Source organism: Podarcis erhardii, assembly GCF_964252035.2.
Source record: "Podarcis erhardii genome assembly, chromosome: 4".
In the NCBI taxonomy this organism is placed as follows: Eukaryota; Metazoa; Chordata; class Lepidosauria; order Squamata; family Lacertidae; genus Podarcis; species Podarcis erhardii.
The window spans coordinates 6,981,570-7,005,698 of record NC_138508.1 but is presented as its reverse complement, the minus strand read 5'-3'; the positions used below and the strand labels follow the sequence as shown (position 1 = coordinate 7,005,698).

General features: G+C 47.2%; 2 protein-coding genes across 2 annotated transcripts in view; both read left to right on the top strand.

Annotated features, from left to right (window-relative positions):
- The window catches only part of LOC309340933 (uncharacterized protein), a 151,196-nt gene extending 140,671 nt beyond the window's left edge, over positions 1-10,525 (top strand). The window contains exon 6 of the mRNA XM_081860194.1: positions 7,023-10,525. Within this exon, the coding sequence (XP_081716320.1) occupies positions 7,023-9,205 (2,183 nt within the window). The 3' untranslated portion in view covers positions 9,206-10,525. The remainder of the gene's footprint in view (positions 1-7,022) is intronic.
- Positions 10,526-20,466: 9,941 nt separating this feature from the next.
- Positions 20,467-24,129, top strand: part of LOC309340986 (uncharacterized protein) — a 47,522-nt gene continuing 43,859 nt past the window's right edge. The window contains exons 1-2 of the mRNA XM_081860348.1: positions 20,467-20,536; positions 21,756-22,251. Coding sequence (XP_081716474.1) covers positions 21,847-22,251 — 405 coding nt within the window. The 5' untranslated portion in view covers positions 20,467-20,536; positions 21,756-21,846. The remainder of the gene's footprint in view (positions 20,537-21,755; positions 22,252-24,129) is intronic.

Below are 24,129 nucleotides of genomic sequence, written 5' to 3'. Positions count from 1 at the left end.
ATCACCTCCTGGCAAATAGAAGGGGAAGAAATGGAGGTAGTGAGAGATTTTACTTTCTTGGGCTCAATGATCACTGCAGATGGTGACAGCAGCCACGAAATTAAAAGACGCCTGCTTCTTGGAAGAAGGGCAGTGACAGGCCTAGACAGCATCTTGAGAAGTAGAGACATCACCTTGCCAACAAAGGTTCGTATAGTTAAAGCTATGGTTTTCCCAGTAGTGATGTATGGAAGTGAGAGCTGGACCATAAAGAAGGCTGATCGCCGAAGAATTGATGCTTTTGAATTATGGTGCTGGAGGAGACTCTTGAGAGTCCCATGGACTGCAAGAAGATCAAACCTCTCCATACTGAAGGAAATCAACCCTGAGTGCTCACTGGAAGGACAGATTGTGAAGCTGAGGCTCCAGTACTTTGGCCACCTCATGAGAAGAGAAGACTCCCTGGAGAAGACCCTGATGTTGGGAAAGATGGAGGGCACAAGGAGAAGGGGACGGCAGAGGACGAGATGGTTGGATAGTGTTTTCGAGGTTACCAGCATGAGTTTGATCAAACTGCGGGAGGCAGTGGAGGACAGAGGTGCCTGGCGTGCTCTGGTCCATGGGGTCACGAAGAGTCGGACACGACTAAACAACAACAACATAAAAAGCATGCATAAGAAAGTATTACTCATTTATGATGAGAATAGGATTAATTTATTTTGAAATTCGCTGGGTTCCTCCTTGGCAGCCAGTGTGATTGTTTCATCAGGGCTAGAACTCAGGACCCGCTGCCTTGAGGGACATCTAAGAGCAGTTGGGCAGGGGAAAGCTCTCCCTTGGGAGGTGGGGGACTCTCCTTCCTGGGAGGTTTCTAAGCAGAGACCGGACGGCCATCTGCCATGGATGCTTGAGCTGAGATTCCTGCATTGCTGGGGGTTGGACTAGATGACCCTGGGATCCCCTCCTATCTCTCCACTCCTGAATTCCAGGAGGAGCTTCCTTGCCTCCTGCAAAGCCCTTTTCCCTGCAGGCTCTTCCTCTGGTTTCTGGCCAAGGGAGGGAGATGCTCAGAGTCCAGCCAAGAGCCTCACCCCCAAAAGGATATCTGGGCGTGGGCGTAGCCAGGGGGGCAGCTGCCCCCTAAATCCATAAAAAATAATAGAAATCTGAGGTTGTGCCAAGCGAGAGAGGGCTGAGCTGGAGGGACTCGGCTTGGCAGGGGTTAAAGGGAAGTGAGCTGCCTTCCTAGAGAGGCCAGGAAGCAAGAGGGGGCAGGTCCTCCAGAGCCAAGGCCCCTCCCTCCCTCCCCAGTCCTTTCCTTGCTTGGGGGTCTCTCCTGCAAGGGCTGCCTCGCTGTCCCCTCCTGGGATCTGGTGAGTCTCCTCTCTCTCCCCCCAGAGGGTGCAGTGGGGAGACGGGGGGGGGGGTCCCAGGGCTGCAGCAGGGGAGGAGGCCTGGGGGGCCTGATCCGGGAGGGGGGGGGCAGGTCTGCCACGCTCTCCTTCCTGCAGATCAGAGGATCCCAAACTCACTTGGCCCTCCGCCCCCCCCCTTTCAGAAAAAAATCTCCCTTTTTTAAACAAAGGAGTCACATTGTGTGACATCGCTCAGCCTCATTGCACAACAGAGGGAACATGTGCAAATGGTTTTCCAAAGCTGGACTAGCCGCCCCCCCCCCCCAAAAAAAAGAAAAACGGGGAGGAAGGAAGGAAGGAAAGGTGGGAGAGAAAGGCCAGGATTAAAAAGAGATTTCCCAGCCCACATTCTGGCTGCTGCATTGCGGACCAGTTTCCCAGTCGTCTCCCAGGGCAGCTCCCCACCTCCCCACAGAGGCCACTGCAGCAATCCCCTCGCACCCAGAGCATGGCATCCCAGGACCACATCCTCGCTGTCCCAAAGGGATTGTTGCTGGCAAAGCAGCCGGAAATGGGCGCTGCTACTCACCAAGCCTCCAGGGACCTTGCATGAATGGCTGTGTGTGTGTTAAGCTATCTAGCGGAATAATAATAATAAATTACCCGCCTAAATTTCAAGGGAGATGTCTTTGGCCCTGCCCACTTGGACCTCATGTGGTTGATCAGATACATACCTGGCCCTCATAGCAAAGAAAAAGGGACCCCACCCCAGGAGTCTGTCTGGAGAGCGGCAGAGAGTCCAGCTGCAAGAAAAGGAGACAGAAGCAGGGGAGTGGGGGGAGCAACTCCTGAGGACCCCCAGGGTGAGGACCCCCACTAGAGCCAAGCATCCATTTTTCACAAGATAGAAACGATTTCCTTGTCAGTCGGTTCTGACTTCATGCATTGACTGGAAGGCAGCAGAGACCAGGTTGATTAATCTCCCAGAAATCCCTTCAGTTGCCTCCACATTTTGCATTGCTAGAAGGCGAGAGACTTATTTCTTATTTCTGTCTGGTCTCTTCCTCCTCTTTCTTTTCAAAAAGATAGCTCACGGTCTCAGATGCGGTGCAGTCCAGCCCTGGTTCCCAGCAAGACTCATCCATGCTTCCTCAGGGAACCATTCCCCTCTCCCCCCCGTTCTACAAATTCTGTAACAGAACAATGTATTTTGCAAAGTTTTTTGCAGATAAAATCGGTCAGATTCGGGAAGAAGTAGACTCCACCGTGAGAGCAGGGCCGGGGCGGGAGAGTGCTAGAGTTCTGTCTAGTCAAGTTGAGTGGGATCAATTCCAATCTGTTACCTCCGAGGATGTGGACAGGCTGCTTGGACGAGTGAAACCAACCACCTGTCTCCTGGATCCTTGCCCATCCTGGCTTATAAAAGCTAGCCAGGGAGTACTGGGCGATGGGCTTCGTAGGGTGGTGAATGCTTCCCTCCGTGAGGGAGCCTTCCCAGACCCGCTGAAAGAGGCGGTCATTAAACCGCTTCTTAAAAAACCATTTTTAGATGCTGCTAATATCTAGTAATCTAATAATATTTAGATGCTGCTAACTATCGCCCAGTCTCAAATCTTCCATTCTTGGGCAAGGTGATTGAGCGAGCGGTTGCCGAACAACTCCAGGCACACCTGGAAGAAGCGGACCATTTGGATCCCTTCCAGTCGGGATTCAGGCCTCATCATGGGACTGAAACTGCCTTGGTCGCACTGGTTGATGATCTCCGGCGGGCTAGGGACAAAGGTGAGAGCTGTTTCCTAGTTCTGCTGGATCTCTCAGCGGCATTTGATACCATCGACCATAACATACTTCTGGACTGTCTTGAGGGGCTGGGAGCTGGGGGCACTGTCATACAGTGGTTCCGCTCCTTTCTCCTGGGCCGTGTTCAGAAAGTGGGGGGGGTGAGTGTTCAGACCCCTGGGCTCTCACTTGTGGGGTGCCTCAGGGTTCTGTCCTCTCCCCCATGCTTTTCAACATTTACATGCAGCCGCTGGGAGAGATCATCAGGAGGTTTGGGCTGGGTGTTCATCAGTATGTGGATGATACCCAGCTCTACCTCTCTTTTAAATCAGAACCAGTGAAGGAGGTGAAAGTCCTGTGTGAGTGTCTGGAGGCTGTTGGAGGATGGATGGCGGCTAACAGATTGAGGTTGAATCCTGACAAGACAGAAGTACTGTTTTTGGGGGACAGGAGGCGGGCAGGTGTAGAGAACTCCCTGGTCCTGAATGGGGTAACTGTGTCCCTGAAGGACCACGTGTGCAGCCTGGGAGTCATTCTGGACTCGCAGCTGTCCATGGAGGCACAGGTCAGTTGTGTGTCCAGGGCAGCTGTTTATCAGCTCCATCTGGTCCGTAGGCTGAGACCCTATCTGCCCTCAGACTGTCTCACCAGAGTGGTACATGCCCTAGTTATCTCTCGCTTGGACTACTGCAATGCGCTCTATGTGGGGCTACTTTTGAAGGTGACCCAGAAACTACAACTAATCTAAAATGTGGCAGCTAGACTGGTGACTGGGAGCGATTGTCGAGACCATATAAACTGGTCTTGAAAGACCTACACTGGCTCCCAGTACGTTTCCGAGCACAACTCAAAGTGTTGGTGCTGACCTTTAAAGCCCTAAACGGCCTCGGTCCTGTATACCTGAAGGAGCGTCTCCACCTCCATCGTTCTGCCCAGACACTGAGGTCCAGTGCCGAGGGCCTTCTGGCGGTTCCCTCGCTGCGAGAAGCCAAGTTACAGGGAACCAGGCAGAGGGCCTTAGTGGTAGTGGCACCCGCCCTGTGGAATGCCCTCCCACCAGATGTCAAAGAGAAAAATAACTACCAAACTTTTAGAAGACATCTAAAGGCAGCCCTGTTTAGCGAAGCTTTTAATATTGAATAGATTATTGTATTTTAGTGTTTTGTTGGAAGCCGCCCAGAGTGGCTAGGGAAACCCAGCCAGATGGGCGGGGTATAAATAGTAAATTATTATTATTATTATTAACAGGAAGGTAACAACAGTGCATTGTGTAGCAGATCATATTTCTGCTGTCTCAAAAGAGGACATTTCCCTTTTTCTTTTAGGGTCCAGTGTGCTTTGAAGATGTTGCTGTTCGTTTCATGGACAAGGAGTGGGCGTTGATGGATCCTGACCAGAGAGCTCTGCATAAGGACGTCATGGAGGAGAATCGTGGGATCGTGGCCTCTCTTGGTAAGGCTCCCTGTCTGGAAATTTAAAAAATACCTCAATGTGACCAACCTCATCTATTTTCACAGAGCTCAACAGCGCCCCTTACAACACCTGGGAACCTAACACCCTCACAATAAAGAGTAAATTACAGTTTTTTCTTTGAACAGTCTTCCTCAAATTATTCCTTTTTCTACCAGGATTGGGCTGGTCTGAACTACTGAGGCCATCTTCAATGTCAGCTTCAGAATTGTTAGGAAAGATAAGTAGCTTCAGGTTTTTGTTTTTGCTCCTGTCAGTCTTGGGTTGACCAAAGAGACGACTGGCAGCGAAGCTCAGGTGCTGCCAGCAAGAGAAGTAGCAGGCCTAGGGAGAGGAGAGTTAGCAGCGGAAGGCAGAGAGGAGGGGGAGAGGAACTGTCATCTGAGCTCTGAACAAAGGGCTTTTTATTTCTACCCTGCCCGTCTGGCTGGGTTGCCACAGCCACTCTGGGCGGCTTCCAACACATATATAAACATGAAACATAAATAGTAATATTCTGATCCCATATAAAAAGAACATTAACTTAAAATGAACAACTTATACTGGTGGTCAGAATTGTGGAAACCTTTTGTGAAAAAACGTGAAACCTTTGGTAACCATTAGCTTTCATTACGGCCTTACAACGCCTTCCCATGAAGTTTTTAGTTCTACAGCTGTGAGAATGTGAAACGAAACCTGAATTATTGCCTCTTTTAATTGGGCTTTTTTGCTGGGTTGCCTTTGATTAACAAGTTTCTTTAGTCGGCCCCATAGAATTCCGATTGGGTTAAAGTTTGAGCTATTCCCAGGACATTCCAGCAGTGAAATATCATTATCTTGAAAGCACCGTTTGCACACAGCAGCAACATGACATGGAGCTGAATCTTGTTGAAATAGAAAAATAGATAGATGATGATAGATAGATAGATAGACGATAGATAGTTACATAAATAAATAATAATAAATAAATAAATACGAAAGCAAATATATATATATATATATATATATATATATGTATGCTTCAGTATCAGGGAAAAGATAATCTGCGGAAGGCTTCAGTTTGGGCTAAAGTATTTCATTTATGTATTTGGGGGCACTTACATTCCCATTAATGTTGCAAATTCTGCCCACACCTTTTGCTGCCATGCAACCCCAGATCATCACACTATCTGGGTGTTTCACAGTCGGTGTAATGCAAGTAGGATGTAAATCTTCTCTGATTCTTCTCCTCGCGTATTTCATGCCATCACTACTAAGCAAGGAGATTTGGCTCTCATCCCTCCAAATAACACTGTCCCATTGTTCCACGGTCCACTTAACAAGGGTTTAGTCATGGCGTGGTGTAGTGGTTAAGAGCGGTAGACTCGTAATCTGGTGAACCGGGTTCGCGTCTCCACTCCTCCACATGCAGCTGCTGGGTGACCTTGGGCCAGTCACACTTCTTTGAAGTCTCTCAGCCCCACTCACCTCACCGAGTGTTTGTTGTGGGGGAGGAAGGGAAAGGAGATTGTTAGGCGCTTTGAGACTCCTGAAGGTGAGTGAAAGGTGGGATATCAAATCCAAACTCCTCCTCCTCCTCCTCCTCCTCCTCCTCCTCCTCCTCCTCCTATCTTTTCAAGCTTTGCTTGAGAGATAACAATGGCTTTTTCCTTAGAACTCTAACATTTAGACCAATCCTTGCACTCAACTTCACATTGCATTGCACCATGTCATCTTGTATACACCCAGATGATATTCTTCTGTCATGTAGGGACAGTCTCTCTATTCTTCGATCGTCACTTGCCTTTGTGCACCTTTTCCTGCCTTTACCGGCCTGATTTTGTAGTCACTGAGTCTCCTTATACCTCTTCCAAAATATAGAAATGCCAGCTTTGGTTAAGTTTTCCCCAATCTTTCTTCTAATTTCTTCATAACTGTAGCCCTGTTCACTTAATAGTACAATTTTACATCGCTTTCTGGGTGACCTGTCAACTCTTTGTGCCATTTCTATAATTTTATGATGTTTTTCAACCTCACTAAATGAAAGAAGACAGAAAACCAACCAACTTGTTAGCAATCACGTAACACACTGACAAAAGTCAACCTAAGCAAGTTGTGCTTCCTTTTCTGGTTATTTGGCTATAATGTTTCATAGAATATGGATAATTAAACAAACTTTGTTGAATTGCATTCTTGATAAAATTAACCTTCCATTGATATATAATTTTATGATAGTACTCCAAAAGAAGCGGAGTTTTGAGCCATCAAGCCTCTGAAATACACTTTTCTCCAAAAGGCTTCTGCAATTTTGACCACTACTGTATATCAAACAAAGCAACATTCAACAACACATCAGAATCTCATAATAAATATGTTGGTTAATGACAAACAACACAGGTAATGAACACCCCCCCCCCGAGCTCCCTTCAGTTCTTCTCCATTTGTTCATGAGTGTCTAATCCCTTTTTGTCTCCATTGCAGATTGTAATGAATCGGAAATCGAGAACAAAGGTGACCAAGATAAAATCCCCAGAGAGGAGAAGCCACGTAAAAATTTAGAGTGTGGAGAAAGCTGCAGTCAGAGCTCCCATTCCACTTCCCATCAACAAAATCTCATTGGAAAGAAACCATATCAGTGTGTGGAATGTGGAAAGAGCTTTAGTAAGAAGAACAGTCTTGCTTCCCATCAAAGAATTCATACAGGGGAGAAACCCTATCAGTGTGTGGAATGTGGAAAGAGCTTCAGTCAGAGCTCCCATCTCACTTTCCATCAGAGAATTCATACAGGGGAGAAACCCTATCAGTGTGTAGAATGTGGAAAGAGCTTCAGGAAGAGCTCCGATCTCACTTCCCATCAAAGAGTTCATACAGGGGAGAAACCCTATCAGTGTGTGGAATGTGAAAAGACTTTCACAGGTAGGTCCTCTCTCACTTCCCATCACAGAATTCATACAGGGGAGAAACCCCATCAGTGTGTGGAATGTGGAAAGAGCTTCAGCAAGAAGAACAGTCTTGCTTCCCATCAAAGAATTCATACAGGGGAGAAACCCTATCAGTGTGTAGAATGTGGAAAGAGCTTCAGTCAGAGCTCCTATCTCACTTGCCATCAGAGAATTCATACAGGGGAGAAACCCTATCAGTGTGTAGAATGTGGAAAGAGCTTCAGGAAGAGCTCCGATCTCACTTCCCATCAAAGAGTTCATACAGGGGAGAAACCCTATCAGTGTGTGGAATGTGAAAAGACTTTCACAGGTAGCTCCTCTCTCACTTCCCATCACAGAATTCATACAGGGGAGAAACCCTATCAGTGTGTGGAATGTGGAAAGAGCTTCAGTCAAAGCTTTAGTCTCACTTCCCATAAGCGAATTCATACAGGGGAGAAACCCTATCAGTGTGTAGAATGTGGAAAGAGCTTCAGGAAGAGCTCCTCTCTCACTTCCCATCAAAGAGTTCATACAGGGGAGAAACCCTATCAGTGTGTGGAATGTGGAAAGAGCTTCAGGAGGAAGGACATTCTCACATTTCATCAAAGAATTCATACAGGGGAGAAACCCTATCAGTGTGTGGAATGTGGAAAGAGCTTCAGTCACAGCTTCAGTCTCACTTCCCATAAGCGAATTCATACAGGGGAGAAACCCTATCAGTGTGTAGAATGTGGAAAGAGCTTCAGTCACAACATCAGTCTCACTTCCCATAAGCGAATTCATACAGGGGAGAAATCCTATCAGTGTGTGGAATGTGGAAAGAGCTTCAGTCACAGCTCCAGTCTCACTTCCCATAAGCGAATTCATACAGGGGAGAAACCCTATCAGTGTGTGGAATGTGCAAAGAGCTTCAGGAAGAGGTCCGATCTCACTTCCCATCACAGAATTCATACAGGGGAAAAACCCTATCAGTGTATGGAATGTGGAAAGAGCTTCAGTCAGAGCTCCCATCTCACTTGCCATCAAATAATTCATACAGGGGAGAAACCCTATCAGTGCTTTGAATGTGGAAAGAGCTTCAGTCACAGCCACAGTCTCACTTCCCATCACAGAATTCATACAGGGGAGAAACCCTATGAATGTGTGGAATGTGGAAAGAGCTTCACTGATAGCTCCAGTCTCACTTCCCATCAAAGAATTCATACAGGGGAGAAACGCTATCAGTGCATGGAATGTGGAAAGAGCTTTAGTCACAGCCACAATCTCACTTCCCATCACAGAGTTCATACAGGGGAGAAACCCTATCAGTGTGTGGAATGTGCAAAGAGCTTCAGGAAGAGGTCCGATCTCACTTCCCATCACAGAATTCATACAGGGGAGAAACCCTATCAGTGTGTAGAATGTGGAAAGAGCTTCAGGAGGAAGGACCAACTCACTTGCCATCAAAGAATTCATACAGGGTTGAAACCCTATCAGTGTGTGGAATGTGGAAAGAGCTTCAGGAAGAGGTCCGATCTCACTTCTCATCAAAGAATTCATACAGGGGAGAAACCCTATCAGTGCATGGAATGTGGAAAGAGCTTTAGTCAGAGCTCCTCTCTCACTTCTCATCACATAATTCATACAGGGGAGAAACCCTATCAGTGTGTGGAATGTGGAAAGAGCTTCAGTCAAAGCTCCAAACTCACTTCCCATAAAAGAATCCATACAAAGGTCGGGAAAACCATTATACAGCTTTAGGAGCCAAGAAATCCGCACCTTTATTACCTGGCGTTTGGCTGATTGACATCTAATGCCTTTTTAACATGTGGTGTTTTGTGTTTGTATGTTGTATCCATCCTGAGACCTGTGGGTGTAGGAATAGGCGCCAATGCTTAAAGACCTAGGCGTCTCCCCCCCCCTAAAATATTTAAGGAGGCCTGTGGGGTTTGCCCTCCTAGGCGTGTGACATCCTTCTGGGTCATAAGGAAAGGGTTAACTAAGTATAAAATGATTAACCAATAGGAACCCAAGGGGAGGAGTGAGAGTTGTTAAGAGGTGAGTCTGGAGTTAGAGAAGGAGGGAGCATAAGTCTGTGGGTTGGGCTAGTCTGATATGAGAGAGTGAGAGAATCTGTTAAGAGGAGTCAGTTGGGATAATCAGAAGGTATTAGGAAGGTATAGGCCGGTAAAGAAACTAAGGTTAAGAAACTGACAAGAAAAATTATCTGAAACCATAAACTTGTTAATGCTTATGAAATAAACTTGTTTATTTGGTTTAATGTTAACTGTCTGGACTCGGTGTGTACCCGAGAGAAATGGGTTGGTGGCAGCGGGGAAGTGATCACAGTGGTGGCACAGGGATCAATAGACCGTCAAACGTCCGGGGACCCTGTGGACAGGTCCCATCTTTACGGGCCAAACTTTGGTCCCCAGCAGCTCCCGGACTACAGTTCCCATCATCACTCCCCATTGGTCCTGCTAGCTAGGGGTGATGGGAGTTGTAATCCAAAAGCAGCTGGAGACCCAAGTTTGCTTTAAAGGGAAAGTAGGCTGTCCCTGTGACACCCTCTGCTGGACAAAAGCACTGGCCCAGAATCTGAACCACTCCCAGTACTGCTAATTGGAATTAATAGAGCGCAAAACTGAAGTTTGATCGGCACTTCAACCTCTAGGGAGCTTCTAGGTGCTTTCTGCGCCACCTAGAGTACCCACACATAGGAGAACAAATGAAAGACAAACACAAGGGGCAGGAAAAAAACCTGGAAAGGGCCATACCAAATGGACATCCGGTGTGAAGAGGTCACTTTCCCCACTGCTGAACAATGCCACAGGTAGAGGAGATGGAATGCTAGAAGTGTTCTGCGGGGCGAGGGGAGCTGCTGGGAAACAACTACGGGCTCAAAATATTACTTTTTTAAAAAGTTGTTGCAATTATAGGCATTGCCATTCAAATGGTGTGCATGCATCATGTGATTGATTGTGCAAGGCAGGCCTTACCTGGCCCCCCACCAATATTTTATTCAGGTCGGCACCACTGGGTTGGTTGGTTTAGAAATTAAATAAATACATAAATCTCCTTCCTTTGCACATGTCAATATTTTATTATTTTTAAAATTTATTCACCCTTCATCTGAAGATTTTACAACATACAGGATCAAAGCATGGCTTTCTCAAAAACAAGTCAAGCCAGAGAAATCTCTCCTTTTCTTTTTTTGGATGGAGTTACAAACTTTGTTGATCAGGGGACTGCTGTGGAAATTGTGCATCTTGATTTCAGTGAGGCTTTTGACAAAGTCCTCCGTGAGATTTATGTGAGGAAGCTGGTAAAATGTGGGCTGAATGAGATATATGCCTTAGGACATCAAACTGGGAAAGTGGATTTTAAACTGACTGAAGAGGTTTTATGCCGTTGGGAATTTGGTCTCTTAAATCTACCCCTTCGCCTTCCGTTTCTGTGCGCTGCTCTGGTTCGCCAGAAGCGGCTTAATCATGCTGGCCACATGACCCGGAAGCTGTACGCCGGCTCCCTCGGCCAATAAAGTAAGATGAGCGCCGCAACCCCAGAGTCGGCCATGACTGGACCTAATGGTCAGGAGTCCCTTTACCTTTACCTATGCATTATAGAAGGGACGTCCAACTTCCAAGATTCCATTCTAGGAATTTGCAAAACAACATCAAACCTTCCGTTACATGAAATACATTCGACAAACACAAGACGTAACTGGCTGTGGATTCACATAAACAATACTCTTCTATATATTCTTATCACAATATCAAATGTTTATCTTGCACATAAACAACACATAAAGTGCAATAAATCAGTTCATTCATAAAGACCAAATGTCTGCTAGTTTCTGTTCCACATATGTTCATAAAGTCCAAATTGGAGCCTGCTACAGTTCCACAGTGTAGTAGTGTTGCACGTGCCTCCATTGTAGGAACAGCATTCCTGACGCAGAATTTCACAGGAAGTCCCTAGGGTGATTTCCCTTTCAAACAGGATATGTGAACCTAGGCCAGTAGAGTCCTCCTCTCCAGCAAATGGACAACCCCTTCCCCAAAGCCCCATCCTCCCCCACTTCCCCATGGGGGTCCCTCCCCAGAACAGCCTCTGCTGTCCGGTGTTTGGACACCTAGAATCATAGAATAATAGACTCATAGAGTTGGAAGAGACCCCAAGGGCCATCGAGTCCAACCCCCTGCCAAGCAGGAAACACCATCAGAGCACTCCTGACATATGGTTGTCAAGCCTCTGCGTAAAGACCTCCAAAGAAGGAGACTCCACCACACTCCTTGGCAGCAAATTCCACTGTCAAACAGCTCTTACTGTCAGGAAGTTCTTCCTAATGTTTAGGTGGCATCTTATTTCTTGTAGTTTGGAACCATTGCTCCGTGTCCGCGTCTCTGGAGCAGCAGAAAACAACCTTTCTCCCTCCTCTATGTGACATCCTTTTATATATTTGAACATGGCTATCACATCACCCCTTAACCTCCTCTTCTCCAGGCTAAACATGCCCAGCTCCCTTAGCCGTTCCTCATAAGGCATCGTTTCCAGGCCTTTGACCATTTTGGTTGCCCTCCTATGGACACGTTCCAGTTTGTCAGTGTCCTTTTTGAACTGTGGTGCCCAGAACTGGACACAGTACTCCAGGTGAGGTCTGACCAGAGCAGAATACAGTGGCACTATTACTTCCCTTGATCTAGATGCTATACTCCTATTGATGTAGCCCAGAATTGCATTGGCTTTTTTAGCTGCCGCATCACACTGTTGGCTCATGTCAAGTTTGTGGTCAACCAAGACTCCTAGATCCTTTTCACATGTACTGCTCTCAAGCCAGGTGTTACCCATCTGGTATTTGTGCCTCTCATTTTTTTTGCCCAAGTGCAATACTTTACATTTCTCTCTGTTAAAATTCATCTTGTTTGTTTTGGCCCAGTTCTCTAATCTGTCAAGGTCGTTTTGAAGTGTGATCCTGTCCTCTGGGGAGTTAGCCACCCCTCCCAGTTTGGTGTCATCTGCAAATTTTTTCAGGATGCCCTTGAGGCCATCATCCAAGTCGTTGATAAAGATGTTGAATAAGACCGGGCCCAAGACAGAACCCTGTGGCACCCCACTAGTCACTCTTCTCCAGGATGAAGAGGAACCATTGATGAGCACCCTTTGGGTTCGGTCAGTCAGCCAGTTACAAATCCACTGAGTGGTAGCATAGTCAAATCCGCATTTTACCAGCTTCTTTACAAGAATATCATGGGGCACCTTGTCAAATGCCTTGCTGAAATCAAGGTAGGCTACATCCACTGCGTTCCCTTCATCTACCAGGCTTGTAGTGCTGTCAAAAAATGAGATCAGGTTAGTCTGACATGACTTATTTTTCAGAAATCCATGCTGACTATTGGTGATCACAGTATTCCTTTCTAGGTGCTCACAGACTGTTTGCTTAATGATCTGCTCCAGAATCTTCCCTGGTATTGATGTCAGACTGACTGGGTGGTACTTATTTGGGTCCTCTCTTTTCCCCTTTTTGAAAATAGGGACAACATTTGCCCTCCTCCAGTCTGCCGGGACTTCGCCTGTTCTCCAGGAATTCTCAAAGATGACTGCCAGTGGTTCTGAGATCACATCTGCCAGTTCTTTTAATACTCTTGGATGCAGTTCATCTGGCCCTGGAGACTTGAATACATCTAAACTAGCCAAGTATTCTTGTACTATCTCCTTAGTTATTCTGGGCTGTGTTTCCTCTGCTGAATCATTTGCTCCAAATTCTTCAGGTTGGGCATTGTTTTCTTTATCGGAGAAGACTGAGGCAAAGAAGGCATTGAGGAGTTCAGCCCTTTCTGTGTCCCCTGTTTGCATTTCACCATCTTCTCCTCTGAGTGACCCCACGGTTTCTTTGTTCTTCCTTTTGCTACGAACATACCCATAAAAGCCTTTTTTGTTGCTTTTAACCTCTCTAGCAAGCCTGAGTTCATTCTGTGCTTTAGCTTTTCTGACTTTGTGTCTACACGTGCTGGCTATTTGTTTGAATTCCTCTTTGGTGGTTTCCCCCCTTTTCCATTTTTTGTACACATTCTTTTTTAATGTTAACTCAGTTAAAAGTTCTTTAGATAGCCACCCTGACTTCTTTAGGCACCTTCCATGTTTCCGTCTCATTGGTATTGCCTGAAGTTGTGCTTTTACTATCTCCCTCTTAACAAACTCCCAGCCATCATGAACTCCCTTTCCTTTTAGTATTACTGTCCATGGGATCTCACCCAGCAATTCCCTAAGTTTTATGAATTCGGCTTTCTTAAAGTCAAGAAATTGAGTCCTAGTATGCTTGGCTGCTCCTTTCCGCTGTATAGTAAACTTCAGAAGAGCATGATCACTCACACCTAATGATCCTTCCACTTCAACCCCACTAACCAGGTCATCAACATTGGTTAGGACCAGATCTAAAATGGCTGTTCCTCTTGTTGCTTCTCCCACTTTCTGGACAACGAAGTTGTTTGCAAGGCCAGTGAGGAATCTGTTTGACCTTATGCTCTTGGCTGAGTTTGACATCCAGCAAATATCCGGGTAATTGAAGTCCCCCATTACTACTAAGTCCCTTCCTTTTGCATGCTTGGCCATCTGTTCCAGGAAGGCATCATCTATGTCCTCCGTTTGGCTTGGGGATCTATAGTAAACTCCCACAATGAGGTCCCTGTTATTCTTCTCTCCCTTAATTTTGACCCAAATGCTCTCACTTTGGCTTTGAGGTTCTAAATCTTGGATCTCTTCACAGGTATACACATCCCTGACATATAACGCCACTCCTCCTCCTTTCTTGTCTGGTCTGTTTCTCTGAAATAGATTGTATCTCTCCATTATTACATTCCAGTCGTGGGACTTACCGGTATCCCACCAGGTTTCAGTGATGCCTATTATGTCATATTTAGTTTGCTGTACCAAGAGCTCAAGCTCATCTTGTTTATTACCCATGCTTTGCGCATTAGTGTACAGACATTGAAGTCCATTAATCATTCCCCCGTGTCTTTCCCTTTGGTGTTGTCTGCAAATGTGATGAGCATCCCCTCAGTTCCTTCATCCATGTCATTTATCAAGACGTTGAACAACAACGGGCCCAGGACAGAACCCTGCAGCACCCCTCTTGTCACTTTTCCCCAGGATGAGGAGGAACCATGAAGGAGTCCTCTTTGGGTTCGGTCAGTCAAATCCACCTAACAGTTACCTAATTCAGCCCACATTTTACCACCTTCCTCACATAAATATCACAGGGGACTTTGTCAAAAGCCTTACTGAAATCGAGATGCACTATTTCAACAGCAGTTCCCAGATCAAAAAAGTTTGTAACTCCATCCAAAAAAAGAAATAGGTTTCTCTGGCTTCACTTGTTTTTGAGAAAGCCATGCTTTCATCCTGTATTGTAAAATCTTCAGATGCACGCAAATAAATTTTAAAAAGAATAAATGAGCATATTGACAAGCTGGAACATGTGCAAAGGAAGGAGATTCATGTCTTTATCTAATTTGTAAACCACACGACCCAGTGCTGCCGACTTGAATAAAATATTGATGGGGGGCCAGGTAAGGCCCGCCTTGCACAATCAATCACATGATGCATGCATGCCATTTGAATGGCAATGCCTATAAAGGGGGCAACTTTTTAAAAAAGTAATACTTTGAGCCCGTACTTCAATTTCCCAGCAGCTCCCCTTGCCCCAGAGACACTTCTAGCATTCCATCTCCTCTACCTGTGGCATTGTTCAGCAGTGGGGAATGTGACCTCTTCACACCGGATCTCCATTTGGTATGGCCCTTTCCAGGTTTTTTTCTGCCCCTTGTGTTTGTCTTTCATTTGTTCTCCTATGTGTGGGTACTCTAGGTGGCGCAGAAAGCACCTAGAAGCTCCCTAAAGGTTGAAGTGCTGATCAAACTTGTGATGGCCTGGGATTCCGATTCAGAGGCTGAACCAGAGGAATCCCAGCCTGCACAGGAGTCCCCGCCTCCAGGGCCGGCTGAACTGGGGCAGGGCCTTGACTCTGAAGCGCCTGCACCTGTGCCGGATCCTCAGGAGCAGGCACCAGGTGATTCCACTCTGGCTCCGGAGGTGGTTGAGGACTCAGTGCCTGCAGGTGAGTCTCCCCCTGGGCCCAGTAACCCTTCAGCCTCTCCTGAACTGCAGAGGCTCAGGGCAGAGAGGCGAAGGGAACTGGTTTCTCCCAGGAGGAGTGCTCGCCTTAAGGCCAGGAGAGGCGGGTCTCCTAGGGGCCGGGACTGCTCCTGGCCTCAGAACAGATAAAGGCCAGTCGGCCCGGTCCCAGGTTGTGAGAGCAACGTCGTCGTTGTTGAGTACCTGTTCCTGCCCGGACCCAGACCTGACTCTCCAGTGCTCCTGTCCCCGCCCGGCTTCCTGTTTCGGACCTCGCCCCGCTCCTTGTGAACTGATTCCAGGCTAGTGACCCAGGACTGGATTTTGACTACGCCTACGGTAACCTTCCCCCCGGGATCAGCACAAAACTTCTGTTTTGCACTCTATTAATTCCAGTTAGCAGTACTGGGGGTGGTTCAGATTCTGGGGCAGTGCTTTTGGCCAGCAGAGGGTGTCGCAGGGCCAGCCTACTTTCCCTTTAAAGCAAACTTGGGTCTCCAGCTGGTTTTGGACTACGGCTCCCATCATCCCTAGCTAGCAGGACCAATAGGGAGGGATGATGGGAGCTGTAGTCCGGGAGCTGCTGGGGACCCAAGTTTGGGAAAGCCTCTTTTAAAGAAACTTTTGCGTTTTGCCCAGAAAGATGGGACCTGTCCACATTTGTATTTTATTGTATTTTGTTTTCCTCATGACATTTGTGAGTTTTTTTTATTTTTTAAGAGAAGGATAAAAGGTTGTGTTGGGGGGGGGGGACACACCAAAAACTGGGGGGTGGCATCCTCAAATATTTTATTGGGGGATGGGTCAAAGTCCCCTAGGCCTTTAAGGGTTGTAGCCTATTACCTACACCCACAGGTCTCAGGATGGTTACAACATAAAAACACCACATAAAAACACAAAACATCACATGTTAAAAGGGCATTAGATATATTTTTTAAAAAATATTTATTAATGTTCTTATGTTACATCGGTAAACATGATCATGTTACATCACAAGGCTTATTTTACTATAATTTTCAACATGTATACAAAGTTGACATGCTAAAAGAAAAAAAAAACAAGGACAAAAAATTATTCAAAAATCATATATGTACCAACACTTGAGACTTCCTGTCTATCCCGTTGTATATTCCTTTTTCACAAATGAATGTATTCTTATTATTGTATATTTCTTTACATTTTTTTCTAATACATTCCTATATCAATATGTACCCTTGGTCTTATTTCTCAACTCAGTCTCTTTCCAACGTCAATTGAATGCTAGCATAGATAGCGAAACTTTACTGTATTTTTGAACATATATCTATCCCGTTTTTAAATAATTTTTTGTTTTGAAGTGCCTCTCAGGCTATTTGTCAACTGCACCATTTCAGCAAATTCTTGTAACTTGTTATGCCAGTCCGTTTTTGTCTTCCTTCCACCCCTTTCCCACCTAAGTCTGAGCTGTGGCCGTTGCATATAAAAATACCTCTCTAAAGGCATTCGGGATGTCCCTGCCAACAATACGCAACAGAAATCCCTCTGGTCTTTTTAGAAAGGTTATTCCAAACACTTTTTTAAACTCATGATTAATTAAGACCCATAATACTTTGATCTTCATACACGTTAATTAGCCAAAGGCCTGGATTCTAAAGCTGTATAATGGTTTTTCCCACCTTTGTATGGATTCTTTGATGGGAAGTGAGATTGTGGCTCTGACTGAAGCTCTTTCCACATTCCACACACTGATAAGGTTTCTCCCCTGTGTGAATGGCTGTTCCTCACCAGGTTGTATCCCACCAGGTTTCAGTGATGCCTATTATGTCATATTTAGTTTGCTGTACCAAGAGCTCAAGCTCATCTTGTTTATTACCCATGCTTTGCGCATTAGTGTACAGACATTGAAGTCCATTAATCATTCCCCCGTGTCTCTTATTTAAGGATTTTTTTCCTCCCACCACTAGGTCTGTGTGCTGTTTGCTCCACTTGGTCTATGACATTTGGATGATCATCTTCATCAATTGATAGACTGCTACCTTCAGGAGCACTGTCTCCCTCCCCCACATTAGTCAGTTTAAAGCCCTCCTGATGAGGTTTCTGAGATTTTTAGCAAAAACATTCCTCCCAACTGTTGTGAGGTGCAGCCCATCGCTTGCCAGAAGTCCATCTTCAAGAAACTGCAGTCCGTGATCTAAGAATCCAAACCGTTCCTGTTTACACCATTTGCGAAGCCAGCTGTTCACTTCCACTATTTTTCTCTCTCTCCCTGGGCCACGTCGTTCAACTGGGAGGACAGATGAGATGACAATTTGTGCATTTAATTGCTTCAATTTCCTGCCCAGAGCCTCATAGTCTCTTTTGATCTTCTGGAGGCTATTGCTTGCAGTGTCATTGGTTCCCACATGAACCAAGAGGATAATCCTATGGAAAGGGTGAATGTCTTCTAGAATTCTCTGGTGTCACCAGAAGAGGAAGCCGTTCTTTTCAGTTAGGTCTGTTATCAACTGCAGAGGATGAGTAGCCTTGGGAGCCTCTTTGGGAGATGGAAGTTTTGAAAGGACTGAATCCATGAGGGAGAACTACTTGCTCTGAGATGGGGGACCTTAGGGCAAAGACCAGCAGAGAAGGGATGCTGTTGGCTGCTGGTTTCCGCTCTTCCCCATTGTCACAGAGGGCGTAACATCGGAGGTCCTGCGGGAGGAAAGATGCCTCAGAGTCAGGGGCCAGTCTGGGCCAAAGCACCCCCCACTGCCCCCACCACGGAGTCCCTGACACTCCTGGGCCATGAGGGTTGCCAACTTTGGTTGTGGACCAAATTGGGGGTCAAACTGTCAGTATTTCATTCTCCCATTGCTAGTGTAACATGATATCCATGTTTACACCTTCTGTACTGTCTGTGTAAGAATGGAAGTCAGTCTGTAAATCACTTCCATCCTTTCTTCTCTTTTACTCTGACCGAGGAGGAGACGGCTGTGGAAGACAGCTCACGCCATGTTTCTTTGTTATTTTCCGCTGTAAATAAAGCTTGATGTCACATTTTAACACAGTTTGCAGGACATCTGCAAAGAGAAGGACATGGGGACAGGTGACTCCGTCCCTGAGCACCTGGCAAGGCTATTCCAAGAGTTTTCTCCTGGATTCCAAGTCCTACTACAGGGGAGGAGGGACACCCCAGGCCTTGGGGGCTAATCCTGGCCTCCTTCAACCAGAATGTGGCTCCTCAGGCTAACAAGATGGTCAATATCTGGTTTCACTCCACCCTTTTAAAATTTAAATATCAAAACAGATCCCAACTTTCAGAGCATGTAAATCACAGGAGTGGAATGACCGCTGCTCCACTCACAGAAATGGGACTATACCTCTTTCTCCCACCTTTAAGGTATACGTAAGTGTTATGTACTGACGTTCTCAGCCTGGGCCAGCATGGGGATACTGTAGATAGTTTTCACTCAGGTCCACGTCAGTTATTTTAGGCGGGAAACCCTGGATTTGAGCTGTTTGCTGTTCAGTTCTGTCCAGCTTACAAATAAAGAGCTGCTTTGGAGAAATCGCTGTGTCATCTGCTATGTTCGCCCACAACTTAACAGTAAGGAACCTCAGCTTCACTGTTCAAGCCAAAAGACAACACTTTCCCGTCCCCAGGCGAAACCCCTGGCCTTTCATTGGTAGAACCGCCACCACACTTGTGGCGCTTACCTCAGCGAGGCGTGGGGACTGACTGAGCGGGTGGCAAGATGCTTTCAGCCTCGGACACTTGGCGGGTTCCTGGCTGTGCAGGCCAGATTCATGACCCTGACAGGCTGGATTCGGCCCACGGGACATAGTTTGAGGACCCCTGGTCTATATTGACTGGCAGCAGCTCCCCAGAGTTTCAGGCAGCAATTTGGTCCAGCCCTTGCAGGAGATGTCAGGGGTTGATGCTCTAGGGCTCCCCATATTTCCCTAGCCTTTCAACGTTATGCTATTAGCACCTGCTTCTTTGAAAAGGAGAACACTCTCCTGATCAATTTCAACAACAACAACAACAACAACAACAACAACAACAATAATAATAATAATAATAATAATTTATTTATACACTGCCCATCTGGCTGGGTTTCCCCAGCCACTCTGGGCGACTTCCAACAAAATATTAAAATACAATAGTCCATCAAATATTAAAAGCTTCCCTAAACATAATAACAACAACCATCCATTTTCAGTCCATTGAATTAGCAATTAAGCATTTCTGGAAAGGGAAATGGCATACTTCTTTCATTAGCATAAAAAGATGCATAAGAAAGTATTACTCATTTATGATGAGAATAGGATTTATTTATTTTGAACTTCGCTTGGTTCCTCCTTGGCAGCCAGTGCGATTGTTTCAGCAGGGCTAGAACTCAGGACCCGCTGCCTTGAGGGACATCTAAGAGCAGTTGGGCAGGGGAAAGGTCTCCCTTGGGAGGTGGGGGACTCTCCTTCCTTGGAGGTTTCTAAGCAGAGATCGGACGGCCATCTGCCATGGATGCTTGAGCTGAGATTCCTGCATTGCTGGGGGTTGGACTAGATGACCCTGGGATCCCCTCCTCTCTCTCCCCTCCTGAATTCCAGGAGGAGCTTCCTTGCCTCCTGCAAAGCCCTTTTCCCTGCAAGCTCTTCCTCTGGTTTCTGGCCAAGGGAGGGAGATGCTCAGAGTCCAGCCAAGAGCCTCACCCCCAAAAGGATATCTGGGCATGGGCCTAGCCAGGGGGGCAGCTGCCCCCCCTTAATCCATTAAAAATAATAAGAATCTGAGGTTGTGCCAAGCGAGAGAGGGCTGAGCTGGAGGGACTCGGCTTGGGAAGGGTTAAAGGGAAGTGAGCTGCCTTCCTAGAGAGGCCAGGAAGCAAGAGGGGGCAGGTCCTCCAGAGCCAAGGCCCCTCCCTCCCTCCCTCCCCAGTCCTTTCCTTGCTTGGGGGTCTCTCCTGCAAGGGCTGCCTCGCTGTCCCCTCCTGGGATCTGGTGAGTCTCCTCTCTCTCCCCCCAGAGGGTGCAGTGGGGAGACGGGGGGGGGGTCCCAGGGCTGCAGCAGGGGAGGAGGCCTGGGGGGCCTGATCCGGGAGGGGCCAGGTCTGCCACGCTCTCCTTCCTGGAGATCAGAGGATCCCAAACTCACCTGGCCCTCCGCCCCCCCCCCTTTCAGAAAAAAATCTCCCTTCTTTAACCAAAGGAGTCCCTGGGATTTAACTCTGTGTGACATCGCTCAGCCTCATTGCACAACAGAGGGAACATGTGCAAATGGTTTTCCAAAGCTGGACGAGGAGGTGGACTAGCCTCCCCCCAAAAGAAAACCCCACGTGGAGGAAGGAAGGAAAGGTGGGAGAGAAAGGAGAGGAATAAAGAGAGGGATCCCAGCCCATAGTCTGGCTGCTGCATTGCGGACCAGTTTCCCAGTCGTCTCCCAGGGCAGCTCCCCACAGAGGCCACTGCAGCAATCCCTTCGCACCCAGAGCATGGCATCCCAGGACCACATCCTCGCTGTCCCAAAGGGATTGTTGCTGGCAAAGCAGCCGGAAATTGGCGCAGCTACTCACCGAGCCTCCAGGGACCTTGGCATCAATGGCTGTGTGTGTGTTAAGCTATCTAACATAATAATAATAATAATAATAATAATAATAATAATAATAATAATAATAATTACCCGCCTAAATTTCAAGGGAGATGTTTTTGGCCCAGCCCACTTGGCCTTTAGGGGGTTGGTCAGATACATATCTGGCCCTCAGAGCAAATAAAAAGGGACCCCACCCCAGGAGTCTGTCTGGGAGTGGCAGAGAGTCCAACTGCAAGAAAAGGAGACAGAAGCTGGGGAGTGGGGGGGATCAACTCCTGAGGACCCCCGGGTGAGGACCCCCACTAGAGCCAAGCATCCATTTTCATAAGATACAAACGATTCTCTTGTCTGTTGGTTCTGACTTCATGTCTTGACTGGAAGGCTGCAGAAACCATGTTGATTAATCTCCCAGAATTCCCTTCAGTTGCCTCCACATTTTGCCTTGCTAAAAGGCTAGAGACTTATTTCTTCTCCTCTTCCTCCTATTTCTTTTCAAAAAGATAGCTCATGGTCTGGGATGCGGTGCAGTCCAGCCCTGGTTCCCAGCAAGACTCATCCATGCTTGCTCAGGGAAATATTTATTTTCCTGTCCTACAAATTTTGTAACAGAACAATGTATTTGCTTTGTAGGATTTGCCACAGCTTCTCATTTAGAAGGGCAGAACTTGTCAGAAGACTAAAGGGTTTCTTCCGATCTCTCAAAGACTTCCTGAGAGCACAGATGGATGAGCAAGATTCAGCTGGCCCTGAGGCAGGAAGAGGCCATGCCAGCCAAACTGGGAGCAGTGGGGGATTCTGGGAAAACCCAGTGCAGAAGATTCTGGGTGAGGAGGACACCCTCCGCTCAGAGGTGCAGAGTCAGCAGTTGAGGGAGTTCTGCTGCCAGGAGGCCAAAGGACCCCGAGAGGTTTGCAGCCGACTCTACCACTTTTGCCATCAGTGGCTGAAGCCGGAAAGGCACACGAAAGCTGAGATGCTGGACCTGGTGATCTTGGAGCAGTTCCTGGCTGTCCTTCCCCCGGAGATGGAGAGCTGGGTGAGGGAATGCGGAGCGAAGACCAGTTCCCAGGCGGTGGCCCTGGCCGAAGGTTTCCTCCTGAGTCAGACGGCAGAGGAGAGAAAGCAGGTGAGAGAGACTTTCCTCTGGATACTCCCAAGGGGCTCCAGACAGGACAGAGAACATCCCATAATGGTCTGCTGATGGCCCATCCATTTTCTAGGAAAGCATCTATGGAATGAGATCTCACACCCTTCAAGTCTTTGTCATTCTCTTTCTAGTATTTCTCCCCTTTCTCTGTTTTGAATCCTTGTTTCTTTCTCAGGGAAAGGATCTCTTTGCAGAAATGGACCTGGATTCCTGTGAGGCAGAGAGGCCTCCGTTGGACCCCAGAGAGAGGCCACTGGGTAAGGAGGAAGGTGATTTTTCTCTGTCTGGTCTCATTCTGTTGGTTTTCCAACTCATCTGAGGGTTCTTTTCATCTTGCTTTGGGGGTAGACAGTTGGGGAAAAGGGTCCAGAGGGGGGGGGGGAGATGTATTTTTGCACCACAAACATATGAAATGGGCACAAACATCCAAATGCTCTCAGCAGATAAGGCTTTCTCAAAGGCACATCTGCTGTTAGAGATGCCCTGTTTCACCTGTGAGAGAAGCAGGCACTCCTGGCATCCTGCTTACCTTTTTTCTCTTGCAGGTGGCAGAAGGATGCCGGCAAGATCTCCTGACCTGCCTTTTCATGGGGGCAGAAGGGAAGCAGTGGCTGTGGAACCAGATCAGGTATGGGGAAGCTGCCTTGTGGGGACAGAGGCCGAGGGATGGAGCAATGTCATGGACTGGTTGGGCACAGAGGAATGGTGGGAGGAAGCAGCCGGGGAACCAGGAAGGGAAGATGGCTCAGAGCCGAAGGAGTGGAGGTGGAGGAAGGATGGGCGGTCAGAGGGGGAAGAGGGAGAAGCCTGGGTAGAGGAGGTGTCAGAAGCTGAAGGGGTTACAGGGCTTAGTGAGCTGGGAGACTCTGTGGCAGAATGCAGTGCAGAATCAGAGGCAGAAGAGGAAGGAGGCGAGTGGGAGGAGGGAGGTCGAGAGGCAGAGGTGAGTCAGGATAAGTAAGAGCCACCGGTGGCTCCCTCTCCTTTTGCCAGAAGCCGCCCTCCCTGCTTGTCTCTCAGACCCAGGAGACCCCCCTGCATTGCAGGAATCTCTGCTAGATCATCCAAGACAGATGCCCATCCAAAAGAGGCTTATTTTATTTCTAGATTGATCACTGATTGCAAAAATTGGTTTCTAAGCAGTGGACAAATGAGAACAAATAGTGGCCTGGATTCACCTAACCAGCCCCATCTACTGCAAAATGGGGCTTGCTCCACATTTCTCCCCCTCTCCATGCCCCCATGACCCCCTCGGATTTGACTCTAGGGCATTGGGAGGGAACCTTCCCAGAACGGCTCACAAGGAGATGAGAAAGTGGATCCTTCCTTGGGGAAACTAGAATGTTTGCGTGGGCAGAATGACTTGAAAAACACAAGGTGGAGTACCATCTATTTGCGCAGAAACGAATACCCATAATTAAAATGCAGATTAAAATAAGCATCCATAATTAAAATGTGCAGCAAAGCAATCGTATTAAAACAACACCACAATGTACAGGATGGAAACAACAGAGCATTGTGTAGCAGATCATATTTCTGCTGTCTCAGAGGAAGATATTTCCCTTTTTCTTTTAGGGTCCAGTGTGCTTTGAAGATATTGCTGTTCATTTCACGGATGAGGAATGGGCGTTGCTGGATCCTGACCAGAGAGCTCTGCATAAGGGCGTCATGGAGGAGAATCGTGGGATCCTGGCCTCTCTTGGTAAGGCTCCCTGTGGGAATGTTATAGCTGCCTGGAAATTCAAAGCATACCTCTATGGGACCAACCTCATATATTTTCACGGAGCTCAACCGTGGCCCCTATATCACCTGGGAACCTAACACCCCCACAATAAACAGTAAATTACAGTTTTTTCT